The sequence below is a fragment of the Onychomys torridus genome, chromosome 9 (assembly GCF_903995425.1).
Source record: "Onychomys torridus chromosome 9, mOncTor1.1, whole genome shotgun sequence".
Classification (NCBI taxonomy): domain Eukaryota; kingdom Metazoa; phylum Chordata; class Mammalia; order Rodentia; family Cricetidae; genus Onychomys; species Onychomys torridus.
The window spans coordinates 7858144-7882553 of NC_050451.1; the positions used below are offsets into that span (position 1 = coordinate 7858144).

At 41.1% G+C, this 24410-nt stretch overlaps 1 protein-coding gene across 2 annotated transcripts in view; it reads right to left on the bottom strand.

Annotated features, from left to right (window-relative positions):
• Positions 1 to 1241: 1241 nt before the first annotated feature.
• The window catches only part of Bmpr1a (bone morphogenetic protein receptor type 1A), a 117177-nt gene continuing 94008 nt past the window's right edge, over positions 1242 to 24410 (bottom strand). For both annotated transcript variants that reach the window (XM_036199825.1, XM_036199826.1), the window contains exons 8-13: positions 22088 to 22232; positions 16032 to 16224; positions 12506 to 12803; positions 4134 to 4309; positions 3154 to 3284; positions 1242 to 3070 (exon numbers count right to left, since the gene is read on the bottom strand). In XM_036199825.1, the coding sequence (XP_036055718.1) occupies positions 2945 to 3070; positions 3154 to 3284; positions 4134 to 4309; positions 12506 to 12803; positions 16032 to 16224; positions 22088 to 22232 (1069 nt within the window). In that variant the 3' untranslated portion in view covers positions 1242 to 2944. The remainder of the gene's footprint in view (positions 3071 to 3153; positions 3285 to 4133; positions 4310 to 12505; positions 12804 to 16031; positions 16225 to 22087; positions 22233 to 24410) is intronic.

Genomic DNA, 24410 nt, shown 5'->3' on the forward strand with positions numbered 1-24410 from the left:
CACAAAGGCTACATCACCCTTCTACATCATTTACACTTCTGTTGAAATTATCGTAGACATTTGGAAACATTTCAAACAATTTGAAAAGACAAGTGCTTTCATTTAGGAAATCTTCCCTGGAATAGACTACTCAATATCCAACTTGATCTTGGGCCAAATCAGAGATGCATAGTTCTTAAAAAATTACAGTCTTGTTATCCTAAGCAAGAAAAACATCTAAAAAGAAAAAAGTATTGAATGTCATTAGAATGAATGAATGAAAACCAGTACATTCCAGGACAACATCTGATAAAAAGCAATAGACTTAGGAACGTTTGTGGACACAGGAAGGATAACATGTTGACTAAAATATCTTCTGCTACAATATTTCCAAAGAAATCAGTTCAGATTTTGTACTCAGAGCTGATGAAGTCTCAGAGACTCAAGCTGGGGCAAATCTTTAACATGCTCTGTACCGTCAGCAACTCCTGGCCATACAAACCACTCGTGACATCTTCCTGGATCATTTGATACTTATTTAGGTAGTTTAGGTTTTGGCTCTCATATTTTAGTTATTTAAAGAATTGCTGATGTTAGTCATATTTTTTAAATTCTACATTCAAAGTGGGACCAAATGAGTTTACAGATTTTTACAAGTTATTAATTAGTAACTACAGAATACTTTCTTTTATCAGTTGGTTGTATTTTTTTTAATTACATTTATTTGTGTTTGAATATGTGGAGAACATGATATGTGTGTGTGGGTGGGGGGAATCGTGCCACAGAGTATGTGGATGTCAGAGGACAATTATGGGGTAGTCAGTTCTCTCCTTTCACATGTCCCAGAGATTGAACTGTGGCTGGCAGGCTTGGCAGCACGTGTCTTTACCCAGAGCCTTCTCACTGGCCCCAAGGGCTGAGATAGTCTTTAAATATTTCACTTCTGAATTTCAAATTTAAAAGAGTAAGAGGGAGGGGATGGAAAAGTTAAGTTTAATTCAACTTCAGATTTTAGGATTCCAAATCAGGATCACAGCAGCATTTGCCCTTTAAAGCATATTACTGTTTCTAATGAGTGCACTGAAAGGCGGCTTGGGAAGGCAGTAACTGGAGTTCTGTCAGCCTTATAATTAATTCCTGATGGCCCCTTTTTTAGACCAAGCTACTTAGAAAAGAATCATTACAGTGGCCTCTACACACCATTTAAGCACATCTAAGAATGAAGTTTGCCATTCCTTAGGTAATCATCAAGATTATAAAACGATTTTTAAGATTTAGTTTATTCAGGCAAAACTACATCCAGGTAAACTTGGCTTAGGTAACTCACATCTCCTATGTTCTCAGGCTTTGGTTAGACTAGATGAAACTCATTAAACCAAATAGTCAAAACAAATCTCAAACTTGTGGAATGTGATGTACAGGTATTAGAATGAATTTAGTCATAAATGAGCAGATGGACAGCACCCCATTTAAGTTAAACGTCAGACTGTGTTAACTTATGTTCCATCCAAAGAGACAATGTCACTTGATCTCTCATGGCTCGTTTGCTCAGAATAAACATTTAAATAGTATGGTATCAGCATGTAAGTCTGAACCAGAACTGTTCTTTGAGATCACAAGGCCTCTATAAAAATGCATCATTTTCCTTACGAATAATAGCAGTTCAGTGTAGATACGGGTAGTGACTAGATACGAGGCACTTCTGCCCGACTGTCTTCATAAGCTAGAGACCAGAAACTGTAAAACCAAATTTCAAAAGATTTAGATATCTAAAATACACTTACCAGTTACGGACAAATTTATATTAGCTTACATCCTTCATAAAAGAAGAATGATGCAGTATCTTAGTGAAGTTTTTAAATGCATGAATTCTGAAATTCATACATAGTTTTCTACTTTAAAATATTCTCCCCCATTAAGGATCAGATGTGAGATCCATGGGAGCTGTTTTGTATAGAATTAAGTATGTATGTATGTATGTAAAATATGGCTAGAAAGATGGTTATGTAGGTTGTGAAAATAAAAGCACATTACACATGATAAACAAACTTCCCTTTTTAAGATGTACTGAGGGCAAAGACTTCAGAATTTGATCACAGGCATGCACATCGTTATCAGGTACAGTAAGGCTGACTCCAGGAAGAGGCACTTTCTTTCAAAGTATGGTTCAAAGCAGTGAGTTTCAACTCTGGACAGAAGGTGTTTCATAAAAAAATAATTACCAAAAAAGAAAACAAAATGGTGACAGAAGAATGGAGTCCAAATTTACAGACACTTTAAACTGATTTGGCCTTTACAACTATTATGTTAAAACTAAAGTTGGTGGGTGGAGAAGTTACTACAGTTACCAGGCAGATGATTTCTATGAGATTGGCGAATGTTGATCAGATATTGCATGTTGAAACCACCGGCCACACCCCCTCCTGGGCAACCACACAAGCTTTTCTTCTTAGATTCATGGACGCAGAGGAACCCTGCTGTGCAGATCAAATGCGTGGTGCACCGTGATAACCAGGCAGTGTCCCAAAGAGATCATAATCTATAGGCTGTTTACAAAGACAGGACACAGACAGATGTTTTCTCTGACAGAAGGCAAATATGTCTCTCCATCTCTGCTGAGGTCATTCATCTTCTCAAGGCTTTCACAGAAAGCATCACTTTACGGATTGGATACTGAGTACCCAGAGTTAGACCAGAAGCTTCTTATCAGGATTGGAGTCTTGATGCAGTTCATAAAAACCCAAACATTTCAAACAAAGCTTTCCTGTCTTTACATAAAGAATGACATGTTTGGAAGTTCCAATCTTGCATTCTGCAGAGTAGTGAAAGGGTTATTGTTAGCAGCCTGTGAAGATGTGGCAAGGAAAGAATCTGAAAATCAAGCCAACATCCTAGTCCATGCTAATCCACCCATTCCTTGGGTGGAGTTCTTCAGTCTAGATTCTCACTCACAGCTGTTTAACTGTCAAATCTTTACATCCTGGGATTCAACCATTTTTGCAAGTGTCTTCTTGATTCTCAAAGCTGTGAGTCTGGAGGCTGGATTATGGGCCCAACATTCTGACATCAGCTTCAAAACTGCTCGAAGACACTAAGGAGAAGTACAGAGAGAGTGTTGAGCATAGAGTAACACAGCATCCCTGACCACTTTACAGGGTTTGGCTCCAAACTTACTTCGTCACTGTCCCAGCGGTTAGACACGATTGGCCGCAAGCGTTTAACACACACAACCTCACGCATATCCTCGTAGGACGGGTCACTGGGCACCATGTTGTAATATGGTAACTGATACTCCTCCACTATTCCTGTAGGAGTAAGAAACCGCAAGTGAGCATAAACATGGTAGTGTAGTACACAGCACCTCTTACCGAACCATGGAACTAAGAATGGATTCGTACATAAAGAAGAAATAGGCCCTGAATGGTTCTCTTCTAACAGTAAATACATGTTTTTCTATGTTTATGACCGACCCATTATTTCCCCTTCCTCTGACAGGGTGACAGTCTCTCAACAATGGTATAGTGTTTCTTTTGGGGGTAGGGCACTTGAGATCTGAGATAACAGGACTGTGATTTGAAGCCAGTCTGGGCTACAAGTAATGAAACTCTTCAACACAAAAGAAGGAGAAGGAATAAGATTTTTGTGTTTTAGTGTAAATACCTGTTTGCTTGTTTGTCCTCCTAGTGATGTCTCTACTACTCTGCACTGCAAGAGAAGGACTGGTCCTGACCTGCGCACAAGCTCACAAAGCAGGCCACTACTGCTCTCACGTCAGCCCTCGCCTCTCCTCTGGAACCTGACCATATACTAACTACATGGTATTCTCGGATGACAGTCAACAGGTGTGAGCAAGACCACTTGACAGTCACAGCTGACTGAGAGGAGCTAAGCACCAGTATGAATACACTAGAGAGGACGACTGCAGCCTCTCTAGGTAGGCACCTTTCCCCTGGGATGACTTGAAGGGATCTTTTCATTGAAATGAATGTGAGCAGCCAAGACAACTATGTGAGAGTCTTAGGGTAATTTCAGTGAAACCACAGGATCTGAGAGTGGTCCTGGGAAGCCCTTACATAGGTGACATATAAATTAGATAATTACTTTGTAAATGACAGGAAAACAAACATAATCAAGAACACTATTCAAGCTCTTACCTCCTGTAACACACCGACGAGCCATTTCCCAGATGATTAAGCCAAAGCTATAGATGTCAGCCATGATGTAGGGCTGGAAATGGTTTTTATTCAGGCTTTCATCCAGCACTTCGGGAGCCATGTAGCGCTTGGTGCCTACCCTGGTATTCAAGGAGATGTCAACTTCGTTTGTATCACTGAGATAGGAGGAAGACAATGGTCATGTTGAGAGCCAACAATAGTTTTTATCTGTACATTTTTAGAAATGTTTTTCTATCTAAATGTGTAAATTCCTATATTCTTTGCCATAAATTCTTGGGCCCCAATGTACTGGGAAATTTAGCACCTCTATAGACTTTCTATGCAGAACATTACATAACATCCCCAGCAGGGTCTGGAACAGTTATTCCGAGCCTTGGCACTATGTCTGCCACACATCACTAACTCTGACTTTTCACACTAAACTGGATCAACCCAAGTCCCTTTCACAAGCTCAGCCAAGGATCTGTCACCAAGGAAGTCCTGCACTTCTTAAAAGATAACAGTACTGGTCTAGGGGTAGCACAGCTGGTACAGTGCTTGTCTGTCTGGTATACAGGAGGTCCTGGGTCCCATCTCCAACACCACATAAACACAGCAAGGCAATCCAGGCCAATACTCCTAACACTAAGCACTAATGAGGTAAAAGCAAGATGATGAGAAATTCAAGGTCCTCCATGGTCAATAGCTGGTTCCAGTCCAGCTTGGGCTACATGTGACTGTCTTAAAAAGAAAAGACAATATTGTACATAAGAAAAGGAGAGGTAATTCTGAGAGGTGAATATGAAAACAAAAGAGGGATCACTTATTGTTACCATTCTCATAAATAAGCTTAGCATTTCTTCAAGACAGGGTTTCTCTGTGTAGCCCTGGCTCCCCCGGAACTCACTCTGTAGCCCAGGCTGGCCTCAAACTCAGAGATCCACCTGCCTCTGCCTCCCGAGTGCTGGGATTAAAGATGTACACTACCACTGCCAGGCTATATGCTTAGCATTTAAAATACACAATTATATTTTATTTTTCATGGCTTCAATCTACTTAGTTATAAGTACAGTGATATCTATATAAATGGTCACTCAGTAACAAACGATTTATGAGTTTTCTGGGTTTTGAACTGAATTTTAGACTTGAAGGTGAGGTTCTGTTACTTGTGCTCCAGGTCCGGGAAGCTCTGGACAACATTTTCTAGTGCAGACCAATACAAAGTATTGTATTTTGTATTCAACACCTGTGGTGGTTAATATTTATTGTCATTTTGATTAGATTTGTAAGCAACCAAGAAAGCCCTAGAGATGAGTCTCTGAGGGTGCATCCAGAAAAGTTTAATGGAGGAAGGACCGACCACCTTGAATTAGGTGATACCATCTCACAGTCACAGGCTGGGGGGTCCTAGAATGAATAAAAATGGAAAAAGGAGAAAGCAAGGGGACCTCCAATTAGTGTTTAACTTTTTTTAAAATTAAGATTTATTTATTTATTATGTACACAGTATCCTATCTGCCTGCCAGAAGAGGGCACAGACCTCATTCTAGGTAGTTGTGAGCCACCATGTGGTTGCTGGGAATTGAACTCGGGACCTCTGGAAGAGGTACCAGTGCTCTTAACCTCTGAGCATCTCTCAGGCCCTGACTCTGCTTTTTGATTATAGGGTAAATGTGAGCAGCTACCTCACATTCCCGCCACTATGGTTTCCCTTTCCTAATTGACTATACCCTGAAGACATGAACAAAGAAATCTTCCTTTCTTTACAAGTTGTGTTTGCTGGGCTGGCACTACAGCTCAGCCAGTCAAGGCTAAAAACTAGCCTCTAGCCTTAGTTCTCAGTAGAGTCTTTGTTCTTTAAAGCATCATGAGCCAAGCCTCCACTTTCTACATTTGTCATTTTTGGTCACAGTAACATAAAACATAATATATGAAGTTGGTTCTTTTTTTTTTTTTTTTTTAAGCTGGGGATTGAACCCAGGGCCTTGCTCTTGCTAGGCGAGCACTCTACCACTGAGCTAAATCTCCAACCCTACGAAGTTGGTTCTTAAGGACAGGCTCAGTGGATACAAACACTTGCTGACCAAACATGAGGACCTGAGTTCAAATCCCTAGTCACCAAGCTGGGTCTGTCCATGTGCCTACAAGCAACCCCACTGCTATGGAGGATAGAGAAAGGAGGTCCGTTGGGGCTTCCGGCCACCAGCCTAACTTCAGGTTTAGTGAGAGACTCTTTCTCAAGGGACTAACAGAATGGTAAGAGCAGGATACTGGAGGTCCTCCTCTGGCTTCTGCATGCACACCAGTATATAACACACAAAAGGAGGGGGTTGGGTGTCGCTAAGATAAACCTGACAGTGTGACTGACATGCCTTTAGTACTGGCTTATGGGAGGAATGTGGAAGAGTTTAGATTTGCATGCTAGAGAAGCCTGTGAATGATGAAAGCAGGGCTTACGGAGCCGTTCTGATAGGAATTTGGAAGACCAGAATGTGAAAGAAATGTAGAAAGTGGAGGCTTGGCTCATGATGCTTAAAAGAACAAAGACTCTACTGAGAACTAAGGCTAGAGGCTAGTTATGCTCTATCTTGGCAAAAATAGGGCTGGAATCTTCGTATGTCTTGAAAATTCATGTGAGGATGAATTAAAAATAATGAATTAAGGGCTGGACAGATCGCTTTATCTGTTAAAAGCACTTGATGTTTTTCCAGAGGGCCTAGGTTTAATTTCCAGCACCCACATAGTACCACTACCACCTGTAGCCCCCAGCTTCAAGAGATCTGATGCCCTCTTCTGGCCTCTGCATGAACTGCATGCATGTAGTACACAGATATCCATACACATAAAAATAAAAAAAATAAAGTCAGTGTGGTGGCATACACTTTAAATCCTAGCACTTGGGAGGCAGAGGCAGGCAGATCTGAGTTTGAAGCCAGCCTGGTTTACAGAGTCAATTCCAGGACAGCCAAGCCTACACAGAAAAACGCTGACTTGAAAAACAATAATGGACTAAGATTTAAAAAAAAAAAAAAGGATCTAGTTTTTTTTTGTGTTCATGCGTGTGTGTGCTATGTGAGTGCAGGTATCTGCAGATTGCAGAAGAGGCAGTGGATGCCCTGGAGCTGGAGTTAGAGGTGACTCTGGGCCTCTTCTACAGTGCTGGAAACAGCCGCAGCATTCTTAACTAACCCCAAAGACTAAGCTGTCTGGTGGAGGAAGCTTGAAGACAGCAAGACACCTAGCTGTGGCATGGGCCACTCTTTCTTTCCCGTGGTCAGGGAGTGGGGAGGGCACACGTGCGGAGGTCAGAAGACAACCTGCAGGAGTCATCTCTTTCCTTCCGTTTGGGTTCCAGGGATACAACTGTCAGGCTTGGTGGCAAGTGCTTTCACCCATTCAGTGGACTTTGCTTATTTTTTAAAGGAGTATAAAACTATTGGCCACGGTTCACCATATACACCATTATATACATCACAAAGTTAGACAACATTCCAATACTAAGAATTATTTTCCTGGCTTCTGCTGAACCAATACAAACACAAAAAAAAGGTAAAACGTATATAAAAAGAATGAGTTTAAGTTAAAAAAACAAAAAACAAAAACAAAAACATGCAGGCCAATAATTTACACTATAATAAAAATTTTGCTCACTCATTTATGGCAGCCAAGTCCTAAACTGCTAAGGTGCCTGATCATATGATTACATTTCCATGAACTGTCTTCACTATTCCACAAATCATAACCTTTTAGTACACCAATACGAACTTTTGTGTAAAGAACTGGCTCACTTAAGTCTTGCTTAGGTTAATTAAATCCAGTCTGGTTTCTTTGAGTCAGGGAGCCATTGACAGTGATTACATTTTGTCTTTCAGGGATTGTGCAAATAAATTATTACATATATGGCACAATATATTTATGAATATACTATATATAATACACATTTATGAATTTAAAAATCCCCAACCCTGTAGCTGAAAGTTTTCCTGTGTCCCACCTGGCCTGTGGTCAGGCCAAATCTCCCTCCCTTGCCAGTCCCACAGCTGCTCAGACCCAAGTAAACACACAGAGGCTAATATTAATTAAAACTGCTCGGCCATTAGCTCAGGCAAACTATTGACTAGCTCTTACATTTAAACTCAGACCATTCTTGTTAATCTATATGCTGCCATGTGTTCCATGGCTTTACTTGTGTGCCATTACATGCTGCTCCCTGGACGGCAGGCTGGCGTCTCCTTACTCAGCTTTCCTCTTCCCAGAATTCTCGTCTGCTTATCTCACCTATACTTCCTGCCTGGCTATTGGCCTATCAGTGTTTTATTAAACAAGTGTACAAAGCATTATCCCACAGCACAACCCAAACTTGCAATTAACTATTAACTACAGAATCATCTATTTAATTAGGAAAGTATGGTTTCAGGAATTTTTTTTTTTTATTTAACCCTGCTCCAAAATGATCCTACAGAGAAGAATTTTCCCAGTCTGAGCTGCCAAGGTACAGACAGGCCAAGTACAGCTATGGCAGAATGGGACCAGGCTAAGTGATGAGAAAGCAGAAGAATTCATTCAAATCACCATATGGTTCAGCAGGCCTAACCAAATGCAAAAGTTATATGGCCACGGAGGCTTTATCAAGGTTCTTCAAAAGAATACTGCAGCAGTGCTGAGTTCCCTAGAATAAGAGATCTAGGAAGTTGGAGACACTAGGACTATGAATGCCCACTGAAGAAAAGCTGCAAGCATGAAATAGAGCCAGCCTAAGAGAAAGGCAACATTTACTGCAGGCAGCAAAACAAGATGGATGGGGATTTCCAGGTTCCCTGGCGCCCAGATGATGCCATCACAAATGTCAGGTACCAGCTATGAGCTGTAGGCCAAGTGGATGTTCTCATTTCAGTCATGCTTTGGTCTAGCTTCCTTGCTATGTATTCTTTCCTTTTGGAATGGAAATGTTTATTCTGTGACATAGTATACTGGAAATGTTTACCTTAATTTTGATCTCATAAGGAATTGCTCCAAGGGTGTGAGAAACTCTGACCTTGAGCTTTTGTTATTGTTGCTGTTTTGTTTATATGATTTTGCTGGGGTTTTGTTTTGTTTTTGTTTTTTGTTGTTGTTTTTTTTTTTTTTTGAGACAAGTTCTATTATGTGCCTCTGCGTCTCGAGCACTGGGGTTAGAGGTGTGTGCCATCACACCTTGCACTGAACCTTGGCTTTGAGCAACTTTAGAACTGTTAATGCTTTAGGGACTCTTTTTTTTTTTTTTTTTTTTTTGGTTTTTCGAGACAGGGTTTCTCTGTGTAGTTTTGGAGCCTGTCCTGGATCTCACTCTGTAGACCAGGCTGGCCTCAAACTCACAGAGATCTGCCTGCCTCTGCCTCCCGAGTGCTGGGATTAAAGGTGTGCACCACCACCACCACCACCACCCGGCAAGACTTTAGAGCTAAATCCATTTTACATGACTACCATGCGGTAAATCATGAATGTCGATAATCAAGGGTGGCATATTATGGATTAAATGTCATGAGTTTGGGTGTCAAGTTGGTAAGAAGCAGCTCTGTGATGTAACTGTTTATGTGAATGGACTTGGGATCTTAAATTGAAGACACACAACTCTGGTGTGTGTGTCCTTAAGGATATTCCCAGAGGTTTCAATATGAAGGGATGACCCAATCTGGATGCGGGCAGCACCAGCTTGAGCCCAGACTGAATAAAAAAAGGAAAATTCGAAGCAAGCCAAGTATCTGTTTTTTGACTGCATGTGATGTCACAATGTGCTTTAGGTCCCCATCACCATGCTCTCCTGCCATACTGGGCTGACTAGACCCCTCAACCATGAACTACATCAAACCTTCTCTTCCTTTAGTTGCTTTCTGTCAGGTAACTGGAAGAACTAACACAACATCTGACGAATACTGAAGCCGACAGATACCACACAGATCAAGAACGCTGGCAGTGCTCCCTTCAGCAGAACATCAGTGACAGAGAAGATTACCATGGCCCTGCACAAGCAAGACAAACTGGTGAAGCATTAAAAACGAAAAGGGAGTGTGGCTCCGTGGCAGGTTCAGCCTCGCACACACCTCCCACCCAGCACCACCACGATGTCCAAGAGGAAGGTTAGCGCAGATGGAATGGCGAAGGCGGCGGAGCCCAAGCCCAAGAAGGCGGTGGGAAAGGATAAGTCCTCAGACAAAAAAGTGCAAAGCAAAGGGAAGAGGGGAGCAAAGGGCAAACAGGCTGAGGTGGCGGACCAGCAAACCACAGATGTGCCTGCAGAAAACAGAGAGACTGAGAACCAGAGTCCAGCTTCTGAAGTAGAAGAGAAAGAAGCCAAGTCCGACTAAACATCCATCGCGTCTGTCAGTGTCCCCGCCTCCCTTCTTGTACAATCCAGAGGAATATTTTTATCAACTATTTTGTAAATGCGAGTTTTTTAGTAGCTCTAGAAACATTTTAAAAGGTGGGAGGAAGTCTCCCCTCATCCCATTTTTTAAGTGTAAATGACTTTTTTAAGAGGTTAAATCACTTGCTGGTTGTTTATTTTTTGGTACAACCACAAAATAGCAGGATACTGAATCAGGAGGGGCTGTGACTGTCTCGGGGGTCACCATAACATTCCGTAGAGGGGGCTAGTTTTATATCCTACAACACAAAGCATACTAAATGGTAATTTGGAGTCTTGGTCGTGCATTTGTGTCTGGAATATTTTCAGTTATTTCTGGTCTCGTGTTTCTAGTAGAACTGATTTTAAAGAAACAAAAATAATGGGAACACGCCGGGCGTAGATGGCACACGCCTTTAATCCCCGCACTCGGGACGAAGAGGTAGTTGGATCTCTGTGAGTTTGAGGCCAGCCTGGGCTACACAGTGAGTTCTAGGGCAGCCACGGCCACAGAGTGAAACCATGTCTCAAAAAACCAAAAACTAAAACAACAAAAAGAACACTGTTAATGACCAGAGAAATAGATTTAGATGGCCCATACAATTTCAACTACTACTATTACCATTTAAAAAAAAGGGGGAGGCTGGGGATTTAGCTCAGTGGTAGAGCGCTTGCCTAGCAAGCGCAAGGCCCTGGGTTCGATCCTCAGCTCGGGGGGTGGGGGGGGGGGGGGGGGTGGGGGGGTGGGGGTGGAGGGTGGGAAGGTCAGGCATAGTGGCACACGCCTTTAGCTAAGGCTAGTGGATCTCTGTGAGTTCCAGACCAGCCAGGGTCATTATTTATATGCATGTTGTGTGCATGCATGAGTTTATGTGTACCAAATGAGTGCAGGTGTCCATGGAGGCCAGATCCCCTGATCTGAGTGCTAGGAACCAAACCCAGGCCCCTGCAAGAACAGTTAGTGCTCTTAACTGCTAAGTCATCTCTTCAGTCCCTCAAGTACTAGTTTTATTCTGTGGCCTTAAGTGAATCCTGAAATGTGAAACAATGCCGCCATCCTTAGACTACACTATAAGTGCTTCAACAGTTACCTGATTTTGTTTTTGTTTTTGTTTTTTTTTTAAGACAGGGTTTCTCTGTGACCTCTGGCTGTTGTAGAACTTTCTCTGTAGCCTGCCTCTGCCTCCCAAATGCTGTAATTAAAGACATGTGCCACCACTGCCTGGCTCCTGAAATTTTTATAATTCTAATTGTTTTGGAAAATTGACAATATCAAAAGAAACTAATTTATCTCTCCATATTTGTAGGAGTATAAATTTTATATACTATACTGTTCTGAAGCAGCACTATACAATATGCCACAAGTTAGTATGTGGAAACTCCTCTAGGAGGCTCCGTTCTCTAGAAATCCATTATGAAGAAAATACTTATCCAAGTGCTCAAAAGTAGAATACTACACATAAATATAAAATTCAATAATGTTCATGATAACCAGCCTTCCTTCCTTTTTTTTTCCTTCCCCAACAGAGTATTTCTGAGTAGCCCTGGCTATCCTTGAACTCAGAACTCAGAGATCTGCCTGCATCTGCCTCCAGAGTGCTGGGATTAAAGGTGTGGGCTACCACCCTGTTCCACATAATCTTTTTGAGTACAGATGAACTGGAAGCAAACTCAATGCCCAATATTTGGGTCACAAGGTACTTGTATGAAGCATGGACTATCTGAAAAAAGAGCAGTACAGGTAACCTGAAATAATGAAAACCAGGAAACCAACAATTATGTAGAGGCTGGAGATGAGATTTAGTAGCAGTGTGTGCTTAGTATACGTAGGATCCTGGGTTCATTCCCCAATAATGCCCAGCAAAGTACAGTGAAATGTAGCTTTGTGAAAAGAAAATCAAAAACAACAAAAGAGCCCAAAGCAACCTGAGTATAAATACCTGTGAGATGCCGAAATCATTTCCAAATGTTGAACAAAAGAATCACTTACCTGTTGAATTTAACAGCCAGGCCCAGGTCGGCAATGCAGCAACTTCCATTTTTCTTAATAAGGATGTTTTTGCTCTTCAGGTCTCGATGAGCAATTGTAGGCTTTCCTTGGGTACCATAAATTTTTGTGTGGAGGTGGCACAGACCACAGGCAGCAGAATAAGCTAACTTGAGTAGGGCTCTGGTGTCTAATGTGGCACATTTCAGGAAGTCATAGAGAGATCCATTTTCATGGTAATCAGTAATCAAATACAGCTGAGTCCAGGAGCCAGTGCCTTTAATGTCTGCAGCTATAAAACCTGTTTAGTTAATGATTTTAAAAGGTTAGCTGTCAGCAGAGGTGCTACGCAGTTACAGATGCACATTCAGGATACTGGAAACAAACTATTTACTTTGTACAGACAGTACTCTCCTAATTTGACACGCAAAATGTTTTGACTATGTAACCAAAAAAAAAAAAAAAAAAAAAATCATTTCATATGTCGCTATGTGCTATGGATATCACTCTGTATAAATAAAATGCTGATTGGCTAGTAGCCAGACAGGAAGTACAGGTGGGACAGGCAGAGAAGAGAATTCTGGGAATAGGAAGAATGAGTCAGGAGCCGCTGTCAGCCACTGTGATGAGAAGCAACATGTTAAGATACCAGTAAGCCACAAGCCACGTGGCAACTTACAGATTAATAGAAATGGGCTAAGATGTAAGAACAGTTAGCAAGAAGCCTGCCACGGCCATATAGTTTATAAGCAAAATAAGTTTCTGTGTGTTTACTTGGTTGGGTCTGAGTGGCTGTGGGTGAGAGAGATTTGTCCTGACTGGGCCAGGCAGGACAACTCTAGCTACAACTATGTATTGTAGTATCACTACAGTTGTACAGTAAATTTATGTGTGTGTGGGTTGTATTTGTGGAGGAGGAAGTCAGCAGGGGTGTCAGGTTCCCTAAAGCTGGAGTTTCAGCCAGTTGTGAACTTCTTAATGTGGGTGCTGGGAATTGACTCACGTCCTCTGTAAGAACAGTATGCGCTCTCAGCCATTTAGCCATCTCTCTCCAGCCCAAATTTAGAATATTTTTAAAGACAGGGTTTTGCTATGTAGTCTAGGTGACATTCAAACTTGTGATCATCCTGACTCAGCCTCTTGAGTGCTGAGATTACATGCCTGTGCCAACACATACAGCTAATTTATGATAATCCTAACATTAATCACAAGTGATAATAATGACTAAGAAAAAGAAGTCACGTATTACATAATAACCCGCAAGTGCTCATTACCCACATGATTTTCCCTTGAAATGGCTCTTTCTCTGGGAGTGATGGCACAGGCTTATAATCCAGTGTCAGGAGACGGAGGCAGCAGGACCGCACAAGTTGAAGCTGCCAAGGCCACAGAGTAAGACTCTGTCTAAAGAAAACAAACAAACAAACAAAAACCCCATCCCTGAACACCCAAATCCAAGTTTTTAATTTCAGGTTGAAAAACAGAGACTTAAGTTACATGGGAAACAGGATCTTTGTAGGTGGAATTGTATTTATATGAAGCCATGCACAATATAGACTGGGTTTGAATTAGCTGACGAGTGTCCTGTATGATGGAATGTGGTCACAACACACTTAGAAGATCATATTAAACACAGAAAGGGGGGTTGTCTGTTATGGAATATTAATCAAAGATCTTACATTCTTTTATGCTGTGGAACATTTGTATTTTTTTAAAGATTTATTTATTTATTTATTATGTATACAGTAAGTGTTCAGCCTGCAGAACAGAAGAGGCCACCAGATCTCTCATTGTAGCTGGTGGTGAGCCACCATGTGGTTGCTGGGAATTGAACTCAGGACCTCTGGAAGAGCAGTAACCTCTGAGCCATCTCTCCAGCCTGTATTGCATTCTTTTATGTTGCATTTGTTTAACTCTGTGAAGCTGTTTTACTTTGCCTGTCTAAAACACTTGATGATCTAATAAAGAGCTGGACAGCCAATAGCAAGGCAGGAGAAAGGACAGGCAGGGATGATGGGCAGAGACAATAAATAGGAGGGGAGATTTGGGAACAGAGGATCAAGGAGCAAGAAAAAGGAGGAGAGGAGGAGATCAGAGGCTAGCCACCCACCTACAGAGCAAACCATGGAGTATAAAGTAAAGAAAGATATATAGAATAGAGAAAGATGCAAGCCCAGAGGCAAAAAATAATAATAGACAGGATAATTGATGTTAAGAAAAGCTGGCTAGAAACAAGCCAAGCTAAGGCCGGGTGTTCAAAAGTAAAAATAAGCCTTCATGTATTGATTTGGGAGCTGGGCAGCAGGCTGCCAAGGAGTAAAAAACAACCAACAGTTGTCTGTACAGCAAAGAACACTCAAGACTGGTACAGTCTGGAAGAAATCCCAGAGAAGAAATGGCCCTGCCAACAGCTTAGTTCTGGATCCTAAAATTAAGGCGGATAATTGGTTGTTTTCCTTCTGTGTGTACGTGTATACATGCATATACACATAAGTGCAAGTGCCTTTGGAGGTCAGGGATAGCCTTAGGTGGTGTTCCTCTGCTGTCTTATTGACCCAGAACTTCAACAGGTAGTCAGAGTGCTCCAGGGATCCACTTGTCTCCACCTTCCACACCTCACCATCACTGTGATTATAAGCCTGCTTTCTATCACACTTAGCTCTTTATGTGAAAGACTTCTGAACTCAGGTCTCTTATTAGGCAACTCCTTCAACAAGTGAGCCATCTCCCCACTCTGCTTCTGCTGTTTTTCTTTTTTGGGGGGTGGTTTAGAAACAGGGTTTCTTGGTATAGCACTGGCTGTCCAGAAACTCACTCTGGAGACCAGGCTGGCCTTGAACTCAAGAAATCTATCTGCCTCAGCCTGGGATTAAAGGCTTGGGCCATTACACCGGCCCTATTTCTGATGTTTTAAGCCACTCAGTTCATGGTAATTTTTTACAGGAGCAATAAGAAATGAACATAAATGTCTGTGCTTGGCAATGGGCAATGGACTTTACAAAGTAAGAGATAGTGCAATAGGAGCTGAGAGAAAACTGTTTATACACTCTACTGATCAGATAACTACATTATTTCACTACTGTATAAATGAGGTAAGGTAGTGAGAGGAACATATGGGGACAGAAAATACAATGAAGCCACACACTGGGTTCTACTCACAAAAGCTAAAGGCAGATGCAGTTAAGGGGTTGGGGATTTAGCTCAGTGGTAGAGTGCTTGAAGGCCCTGGGTTGGGGGGTGGGAGTGGGGAGTTAAAAGTACTAAAAAGTACTAAAGTTCTCTACAAAAGACTTGGCTTCATTACTATGTACGTTCAATGAACTAGCTTTATTATCCTTTTGAAACCCAATGCTCTTTAGAGTAATAAAAAGCTTTCTTGGCATTCAGGATTGTGTTCTAGTTCACTATGAACTCTACTGGATATCTTTTACCTACACAAACATTAGAATCCACACGCACATGGCAGGCTCTCCCTGACCCAAACACCCTTGCCAGAATGAGGAACTTAACTAAAGCAAAGGACACTCACCAAGAATATTTTCATGATGCATTAACACCGTCTGGTAGATTTCTGTTTCTCTAAACCAGCTAGCTTCTTCAGTGGTAAAAAATACTTTGACTGCTACTTTTTCGCCACGCCATTTACCCATCCATACTTCTCCATAACGGCCTTTACCAACCTGCCGAACCATCTGAATCTGTTTGGCAATTGTTCGCTGAACCTATACAAGGAAAGAAGAGGTACAGATTTGAGCTCTTGATGAAAAGAATCTATTGAGGTTGACTAAACTGTGATAGGTCATCCCATTATAAAGGCTGGCATGTCCAGATAGCTCCAATGCAAATGTATTAACGCCAATGTTTGCATTTATAGTATTTAAAAGCAGTGATGAATAATGAGTACTGAAATCACATACAGCCACCCTTGAGAAGTCTCCTTCCCCACAGACTTGGGATTTGGTTACTTCTCTTCTCCTGGGCAACAGAATAGCAAATGTGTGACCAGTAGATTTTCACAGATGCTTGTGTACCACAACTTGCCCTTTCTTTTCTGCTCCTGGGAACCCTGCCTCCCACAGACAGAAGTGCTATGTCAACTGTCAATCCTATATACAAGCTCTATTGCTTATCAGTAGCTGAGCAAGTTAGAAATAAAACTTTCCAACAGACTCATAGTCACGAGAAATAATAAATATTTTTGTCTTCCAGCCACTGAGTTTAGGGTAAGTTACTATATAAATGTAAACAATTAAACCCTTACCTTATCTAATATCCTAGATGATCTGACCCAGCCCCAGTTTTCACTATTTACCTACAGTTCCCTTATTCCAACTTTTCTGTTTTTAATTCAATTTTTTTTTCATACAGCATATTTTGCTCATTCTGTCCCCTCCCCGAAATCCTCCCAGATCCTTTCTGGTTGGAAGCGGGACTATGTGTCTAATTCCCCTTCTCAGTGCTGGGATTTTGTCTTGTTTGAAGCTGTGCATGTTACCATAGTTTCTGAGTTCATATGTGTATTGGTCCTGTTGTGTCTGGAAAATACTATGTCCTTGGAGTCATGCACCATTTCTGACTCTTACAATCTTTTGAATGCGAGGGTGATCTGGCTATGACATGTGTCAGTCCGTTGATTGCTAGGGTTGATTCAGCTGGTTTAGATGACCAGGCAGGTATTCCCTTCCCCTCTCAACGCTCCATGTGGATCCCTCTCAAAATGTCTCCAGATAGAGGAGGAATGGTCTTCAATGAAGTTATAGAAATAGCTTTGCTCCCCTGCTGGGACCTCCAAACAAATCCTCAAGCTCTATTCTAACGTTTTGTTTGTTTGTTTGTTTGTTTTTGAGACAGGGTTTCTCTGTGTAGCTTTGCACCTTTCCTGGAACTTGCTTTGTAGACCAGGCTGGCCTCGAACTCACAGAGATCCACCTGCCTCTGCCTCCTGAGTGCTGGGATTAAAGGCGTGTGCCACCACTGCCCGGCTACTCTAACTTTTTGGTTTTTCAAGACAGGGTTTCTCTATGTAATAGCCCTGGCTTTGCTGTAACTCACTCTGTAGACCAGGCTGTCCTCAAACTCAGACATCTACCTGCCTCTGCCTCCCGAGTGCTTATAATTCACTTATTTATTTCTCTTACAGGCTCTTGCTGCAGGCCCAATTTTCTATATGGTGCTGTTTGTCTTGCTTTATCATCTTTACTTTCTCTCTCTCTCTCTCTCTCTCTCTCTCTCTGTCTGACTGTCTGTCTGTCTGTCTGTCTGTCTGTCTCTGTCTCTCTCACTGGCTATACTGGTCAGAATTACAATTTTGTCTTTCTATACACCTTCGCTTGAATTCTATTCCTGGCTCATAGGCCATAGGTAGTAGTTGGGAATAATACCTGAAGTACATATATACTGTGTCTTTCATTTTCAGACTACTAGTAATTTTAAATGAAAAAGAACATGATGTTCTAGCTGGAAGTGTGTATCTGAGGCTGGAGCTATGCAAAGCTGAAATGGCTTACATCATAAATCACTTAGCATAGACTCTTTCTGTAATATTTTTAAGTCAGAATTATTCAAGTATAATTTATACATAAAATAAGTGTACATTTTGAAAATTGAGCAGTAAATACTGATAAATGCCTAGTCATCCAATTACCAAAAATCTCATTTAAGATTTACGAATGCCTCCTCCTTTCGTGATGAACTCCTTCTGGCTGTGCTGGCATTCCTTGCCTGTTTTGTTCCTAGACCTTTTCTGAGTCATGTAAACAGATATACACTAGTTACAGTTTTCTATATCTGGCTTTTTCCCTACGCATAAAGTGTCTTTGAAATTCATCTCTGTTGTTACTGGTTTGTTTCTCCACACTGATGAATGTGTTATTTGTTTATCCATTTGTCAATCTGGTGGGCTTTTTTTAGACTACTTCTAACTTACTTATTAGACTATATTTGCTATGAACATTCACCTTTATGTCTTTTGTGTAAACATACTTTTAATATCTCTAGGCCAAAAAGCAGAATTGTTTTACTGTATACACCCCCAGCACTTGGGAGGCAGAGGCAAGCAGATCTCTGAGTTTGAGGCTAACCTGGTTGAGTTCCAGGCCAGGGCCACATGACAAACTGTCTAAAAAAACCCAAAATAAATAAATAAATAAAAACAAAGTATATACTTAACTTGTTAGTTAAACTCTGAACTATTTTTCAAAATGCCTTATCATTTTGCATTTAATCAGCTATGTACAAAATTTCAAGATAATCTATATCCCAGCATTACTCTGGTCAATTTAACCTGCACATTAACAAACACACAATGCAGATGTGTTTGTCTATCTGTCATTCTTAGTCTTAGGGAAGTATCTGTTCAAATCTTTGGTCCATTGAAAAAGATTTGAGCTGTCTTACTATGGAGCTGCTCAAGTTCTTTGTATAGTCTGTGTATGTATCAGATCTATTTTACTAGCCCCCGATTCTTCTTCTGATTCTCATCCTTTTCTGTTGTTGCTGTTTTTGGTTTTTGGAACAGGATTTCCTACGCAGCCCTGGCTGTCCTTGAACCACAATGATTAGTTTAAAAAATTCTTTCAGGCTGGGCAGTGGTGGCGCACGCCTTTAATCCCAGCACTCGGGAGGCAGAGGCAGGTGGATCTCTGTGAGTTCGAGGCCAGCCTGGTCTACAGAGCTAGTCCAGGATAGGCTCCAAAAGCTACAGAGAAACCCTGTCTCAAAAAACAAACAAACAAAAAAAATCTTTCGGATGTTTTTCTAGTTTAACTTTTATATTTAGATCTACCCTCCGTTTCAACTTAATTCTGTATACTGAGTGAGGTACAGGAACACATTCACTTTGTAGCACATAGATACCTGAGGTTTTCTTCTCTGCATCATTTGTTTAACAGACAAGTTATTCAACACTTAAATACTTCAGTACTTTAAACAAATAATGGCCTCATGTAACCTTTTATAACAAAATCTTTTAAAAATCATTGAGGGCACCTAGTGCTGGTGCCTTAAGCCAGCACTCAAGAGACAGAGGCAGGTGGATCTTTATGAGTTCAAGGTCAGCCTGGTCTACAGAGGGAGTTCCAGGACAGCCAGGGCTATACAGAGAAACCCCATCTCAAAAAGCCAAAATAATAAAAATAAATAAAAATTAAAAAGATTAAAAAAAAAAAATTTGGGCTGGAGAGGTTAAGAACACCGACTGCTCTTCCAGAGGTCCTGAGTTCAATTTCCAACACCCACATGATGGCTCACAACATCTGTAATGAGATCTGGTGCCCTCTTTTGTGTACATAATAAATAAATTTTAAAAAAAAATCAATGATCAGTGGCACACATCTTTGATCCCAGCACTCCCAGGCATAGGCAAGCAGATCTCTCTGAATTCAAGATCAGCCAGGTCTACATAGATAACGCCCCCAACAACAACAAACAATAAAATCACCTTATTGGGTCGGAGAGATGTCTCACTGGTTAAGAGCACTGGCTGCTCTTCTTAAGGGTTTGCGTTCAATTCCCAGCACCTAAGGGTAGCTCACAACAATCTGTAACTCTAGCTTCAGGGGATCAGACACCCTCTTTTGGCCTCTTTGAGTACCAGGCACATAAGTGGTTCACAGATGTACATGGGCAAAAACACCCATGCACATACACTCTTGCATAAGCGTTCCTTTCTAGGTTGAGCTCTGTCCCACCAAATATACAACACTAACTAGCGTAGCTCTAAAAGGAAGTTCAGAAGCCATGTGGTTAGTCCTGCATCCTTTTCTAACAACTCAGCTCACCTAGTCCTTTGTATTTTTATAATCTGTTCATCCATTTCTGTAGAGTCCACTCTGATTTCTATGTGGACTGAAATGAAACAACCTTTCAGTGAGGCAACCTGACGACCCAGTAGTGCTGCCTTCATCCACAAACAGGCCACACACCTCCATCTATTTAGGTCTTAAGAATACTTAAGAATTAATATTTAATTCACCAGTTCTCCTACCGGAACACATGCTTCATCCATAAACAGACTATACACCTCTATTTATTTAAGTCTTTAGAATATTTAAGAGTTAATATTTAATTTCAATGATTCTCCTACTGGAATAAATGCTTCATCCTGTTCCCAAATCACGGCTATAACAACCTCTGTTTGAGATACTCTTACAGTAATATCTTTAAAAAAGTAGAAAGCAATGTACTTTAAAAATTCTTAAGAATAATTAACATTAATAATTACTATTTCAACAATAATTTCCAATGTACAAATTTTGCAATGATTATTTCAAAAATATTTCATGCTTTTTGATACTAGTTTTTTTTGTTTTTTTTTTTTTTTTTTTTTTGTTTTTTCAAGATAGGGTTTCTCTGTAGCTTTGGAGCCTGTCCTGGACTAGCTCCCAAGTGCTGGGATTACAGGCATGAGCAACCACCGCCTGGCTTTTTTGATACTATTTTATTTTATTTTTTTGGAGCTGAGAATCGAACCCAGGGCCTTGCAGTTGCTAGGCAAGTGCTCTACCACTAAGCTAAATCCCCAACCCCTTTTGATACTATTTTAAATTATATTATTTCTTAACTTTCAGTTTCCAGACATGTTGCCAGTATACATAAAATCAGTAAAACTGAAATAATGACTTTGTATTCTGCAAACTGACAAGCATTGGTTGCAACAGGCTGTGTGTACCAATCTTGGGATTTTTTTTCCATAATCACACTATCTGCATACAAAGATATCTCTACTCTCACCTTTCCAATTCTACCACAGATTACTTTGACAAATTTTTAAATCATCATTAAGTATTTACTTTCAATTAATGCTATTAAATAGTTAAAAAACTACCTGAAAAGTAGCACTGTGATTAGGAGGGTTCCCTTAGAATGCTGTTCTCCATCCACCCATCCATCCATCCGAATATCTGTAAATTTTTTTTTTTTGAGCTGAGGATCGAACCCAGAGCCTTGTCTACCACTGAGCTAAATCCCCAACCCCATATAACCCTTTTTAGACCTAAATGTTATACTTCTCTCAGCCAATTAGTTTAGCCTTAAAGATACAAGAAGTAACCTTAACCTGTTTCGTTGTTTAGTTGGTTACTAAATACTTACAACATCTAGCTAAGGATGGTAGCTCATGCCTGTAACCACAGCATTTAGGAAACAGAAGCAGAGGCAGAAGGATCTCAAGTTCAAGGGTAGCCCGAATTCTACAAGACAACCTTGTCTCAAAAACCAAGTGCTGAGGATGTAGTTTAGTAGTAGAATGCTTGCCTGGCATCCCCAAAGTTCTTAGCTCAAACTCCAGCACCAAAGTGGAAGGGGGAGCGGGGAGCTTAGAGCAAATTATGTAGCTACCTTGCACTTACAGGACTTCATATCCTAACCTTTTATTTAAGTATTACTTTTTTCTTACTATGGCTTTATCTTGCTTATCCTGTTTTCCTTGGTTCACATTTCTTATTTTTAACCAATTTCATCTTTCATTACTACATGAAAAAATGTGTCTATTGTTTCCTAATCTGCAGTAACTAAGATGCCCACTTATCCATGATGTCACATCTGTATCAATACACCATTTACATTTTTAAAAGGCTTTTAGCTTACCAATAAAGGTAGTCCAGATCCGCTACCAGAGCTTTGTGACTGGTCAATCAGGTCTTTCAATGATTCTCCTACTGGAATAAATGCTTCATTCTGTTCCAAATCACGGTCGTAACGACCTCTGCTTGAGATGCTCTTACAGTAATGTCTAAGAAAGTAGAAAACAACCTACATTAAAATTGGAATACTGACACTCTGAGCCTCAAAACTTGCCACACCATCATTCCTTCAGGCAGAGTCATAGCCTATTCAATCTTCACCACATGAAGAAATGGAGTTTATGAGGTAGAATGAAGAGATGGCCGGGCAGTGGTGGCATATGCCTGGTAGAGAGAGAGAGAGAGAGAGAGAGAGAGAGAGAGAGACAGACAGAAAGAGAGAGAAAGAGGGAGGGAGGGGAGGGAAGGAGACACAGACAGACAGACACAGACAGACAGACAGAGACACACAGACAGACACAGAGAGAGGGAGGGAGGGAGAGAAGGAGGGATAGGGAAGGAGGGAGGGTGGGAGGGGGAAGGGGGAGGAAGAAGGGGGGAGGGAAGGGGAAGTGAGAGAGGGAGAGGGAGACAGAGAGAGACAGACAGACAGACACAGACAGACACACACCACACACAGACAGAGAGAGAGAGAGAGAGAGACAGAGAGACAGACAGACAGAGACAGACATATAGATCCAGGACAGGCACCAAAACTACACAGAGAAACCGTCTCAAAAAACTAAAAAATAACAAACAAAACAACACATGAAGAGATGGCCATAGTCTATTAGCAAGTGAAAACACACACACACACACACACACACACACACACACACACACACACACACACACACCATAGCAGAGTGTGGTGGCACACATCAATAACCCTGCATTTGGAAGGCAGAAGAAATGGGAGTTTAAGGCAGCTTAGGCTACAGAGGCCAAGCCTGGACTATGAAGTGAGGCCTCATCCAAAATTACCAACACATTCACACATAACCCACCCCAGGGGCCAGATGCACTAGGGGAATCAGGCAAGAGGATCCTGAACTCAAGGATCCTGGGCTACATACATGGTAAGACTCTATCCCCCAAACCAAAGGTAAACAAAATCCCCAAACATCCCCATTCCCCCCACATATCACATGGCATTACAGCTGTAAAAAGTATTTCAATTATAAATTTTGACAATGTCTTTAAAAAATATGAAAGGATACTCAGCATAGAAAGTTACTTATCACTTATATGTACAAACACACACACTCTTAGAACTATAACTTTATCTTTGTGCTAAAACTGTATATGCCCTTAATCCCAGCACTGGAGAGATATGGGCAGGTTGAACTCAATGAGTTCAAGGTCAGCCAGGTCTACATAGCAAGCTCTAGGACAGCCAAGCCTATAATCTGCCCTTTTCCAGCTGCATTTAAATTTGTCTCTTTGGTGTTAGAAAGACCTGGGTTTAAATCTCAGCAGTCATCTGGTGGCTAACAACCCTTTTGTCCTCCAAGGACACTGCACACATGTGATACACAGATGTACACGAAGGCAGAACACTCATACGTATAAAACAAAAATAAAAAGATTTAGAAAAAAATTACAAATTTCCTCTTTATCACTAATTTTGAGCAATATGATTATGCTGTGCTTTGTATTTTTCTTCATATTTGGTCTTTAAGAGTTTACTAAACAAGGGCTGGAGAGATGGCTCAGGTTAAAAGCACTGCTTGCTCTTCCAAAGGTCCTGAGTTCAATTCCCAGCAACCACATGGTGGCTCACAACCATCTGTAATGAGATCTGGTGCCCTCTTCTGGCCTACAGGGATATGTGCAAACAGAACACTGTATACATAATAAATAAATCTTTTTTTAAAAAGGGGTTTACTAAACTTTTTAGATGAATGAGTTTCTGGTTTTCATTTAAACTTGAAAAGTCCCCTGCTATTTCAAGGTCACTATTTCTTAAACATTTTCTTCCTGTCCCTTACTCTCAACTGGGGATTCTGACTACAACTGTACTGGATCATGTCCCACACAAAATTCTTTCAGAGCTGAGAAAACAACATGTAAAGCACTTGCTATGCAAGTGTGAGCACCCGAGTTCAAATCCTCAGAAACCATACAAAGTTGGGTGATGCAGTATCTATATGTGATTCCAGTGTCCCGACAAGGAGATGGGAGGCAGAGACAGAAGAATCCCAGGAGCCTCACTGGCCAGCTAGCGTCCAGCACTGAACAAGAGAGACTGTATCCAATAAGGCAGACGGCAGGAACACACCTAGAGCCGTCCTGTAATCCCTGCATGCACACTGTGGCAGATGCACACACACACACACACATTCTGT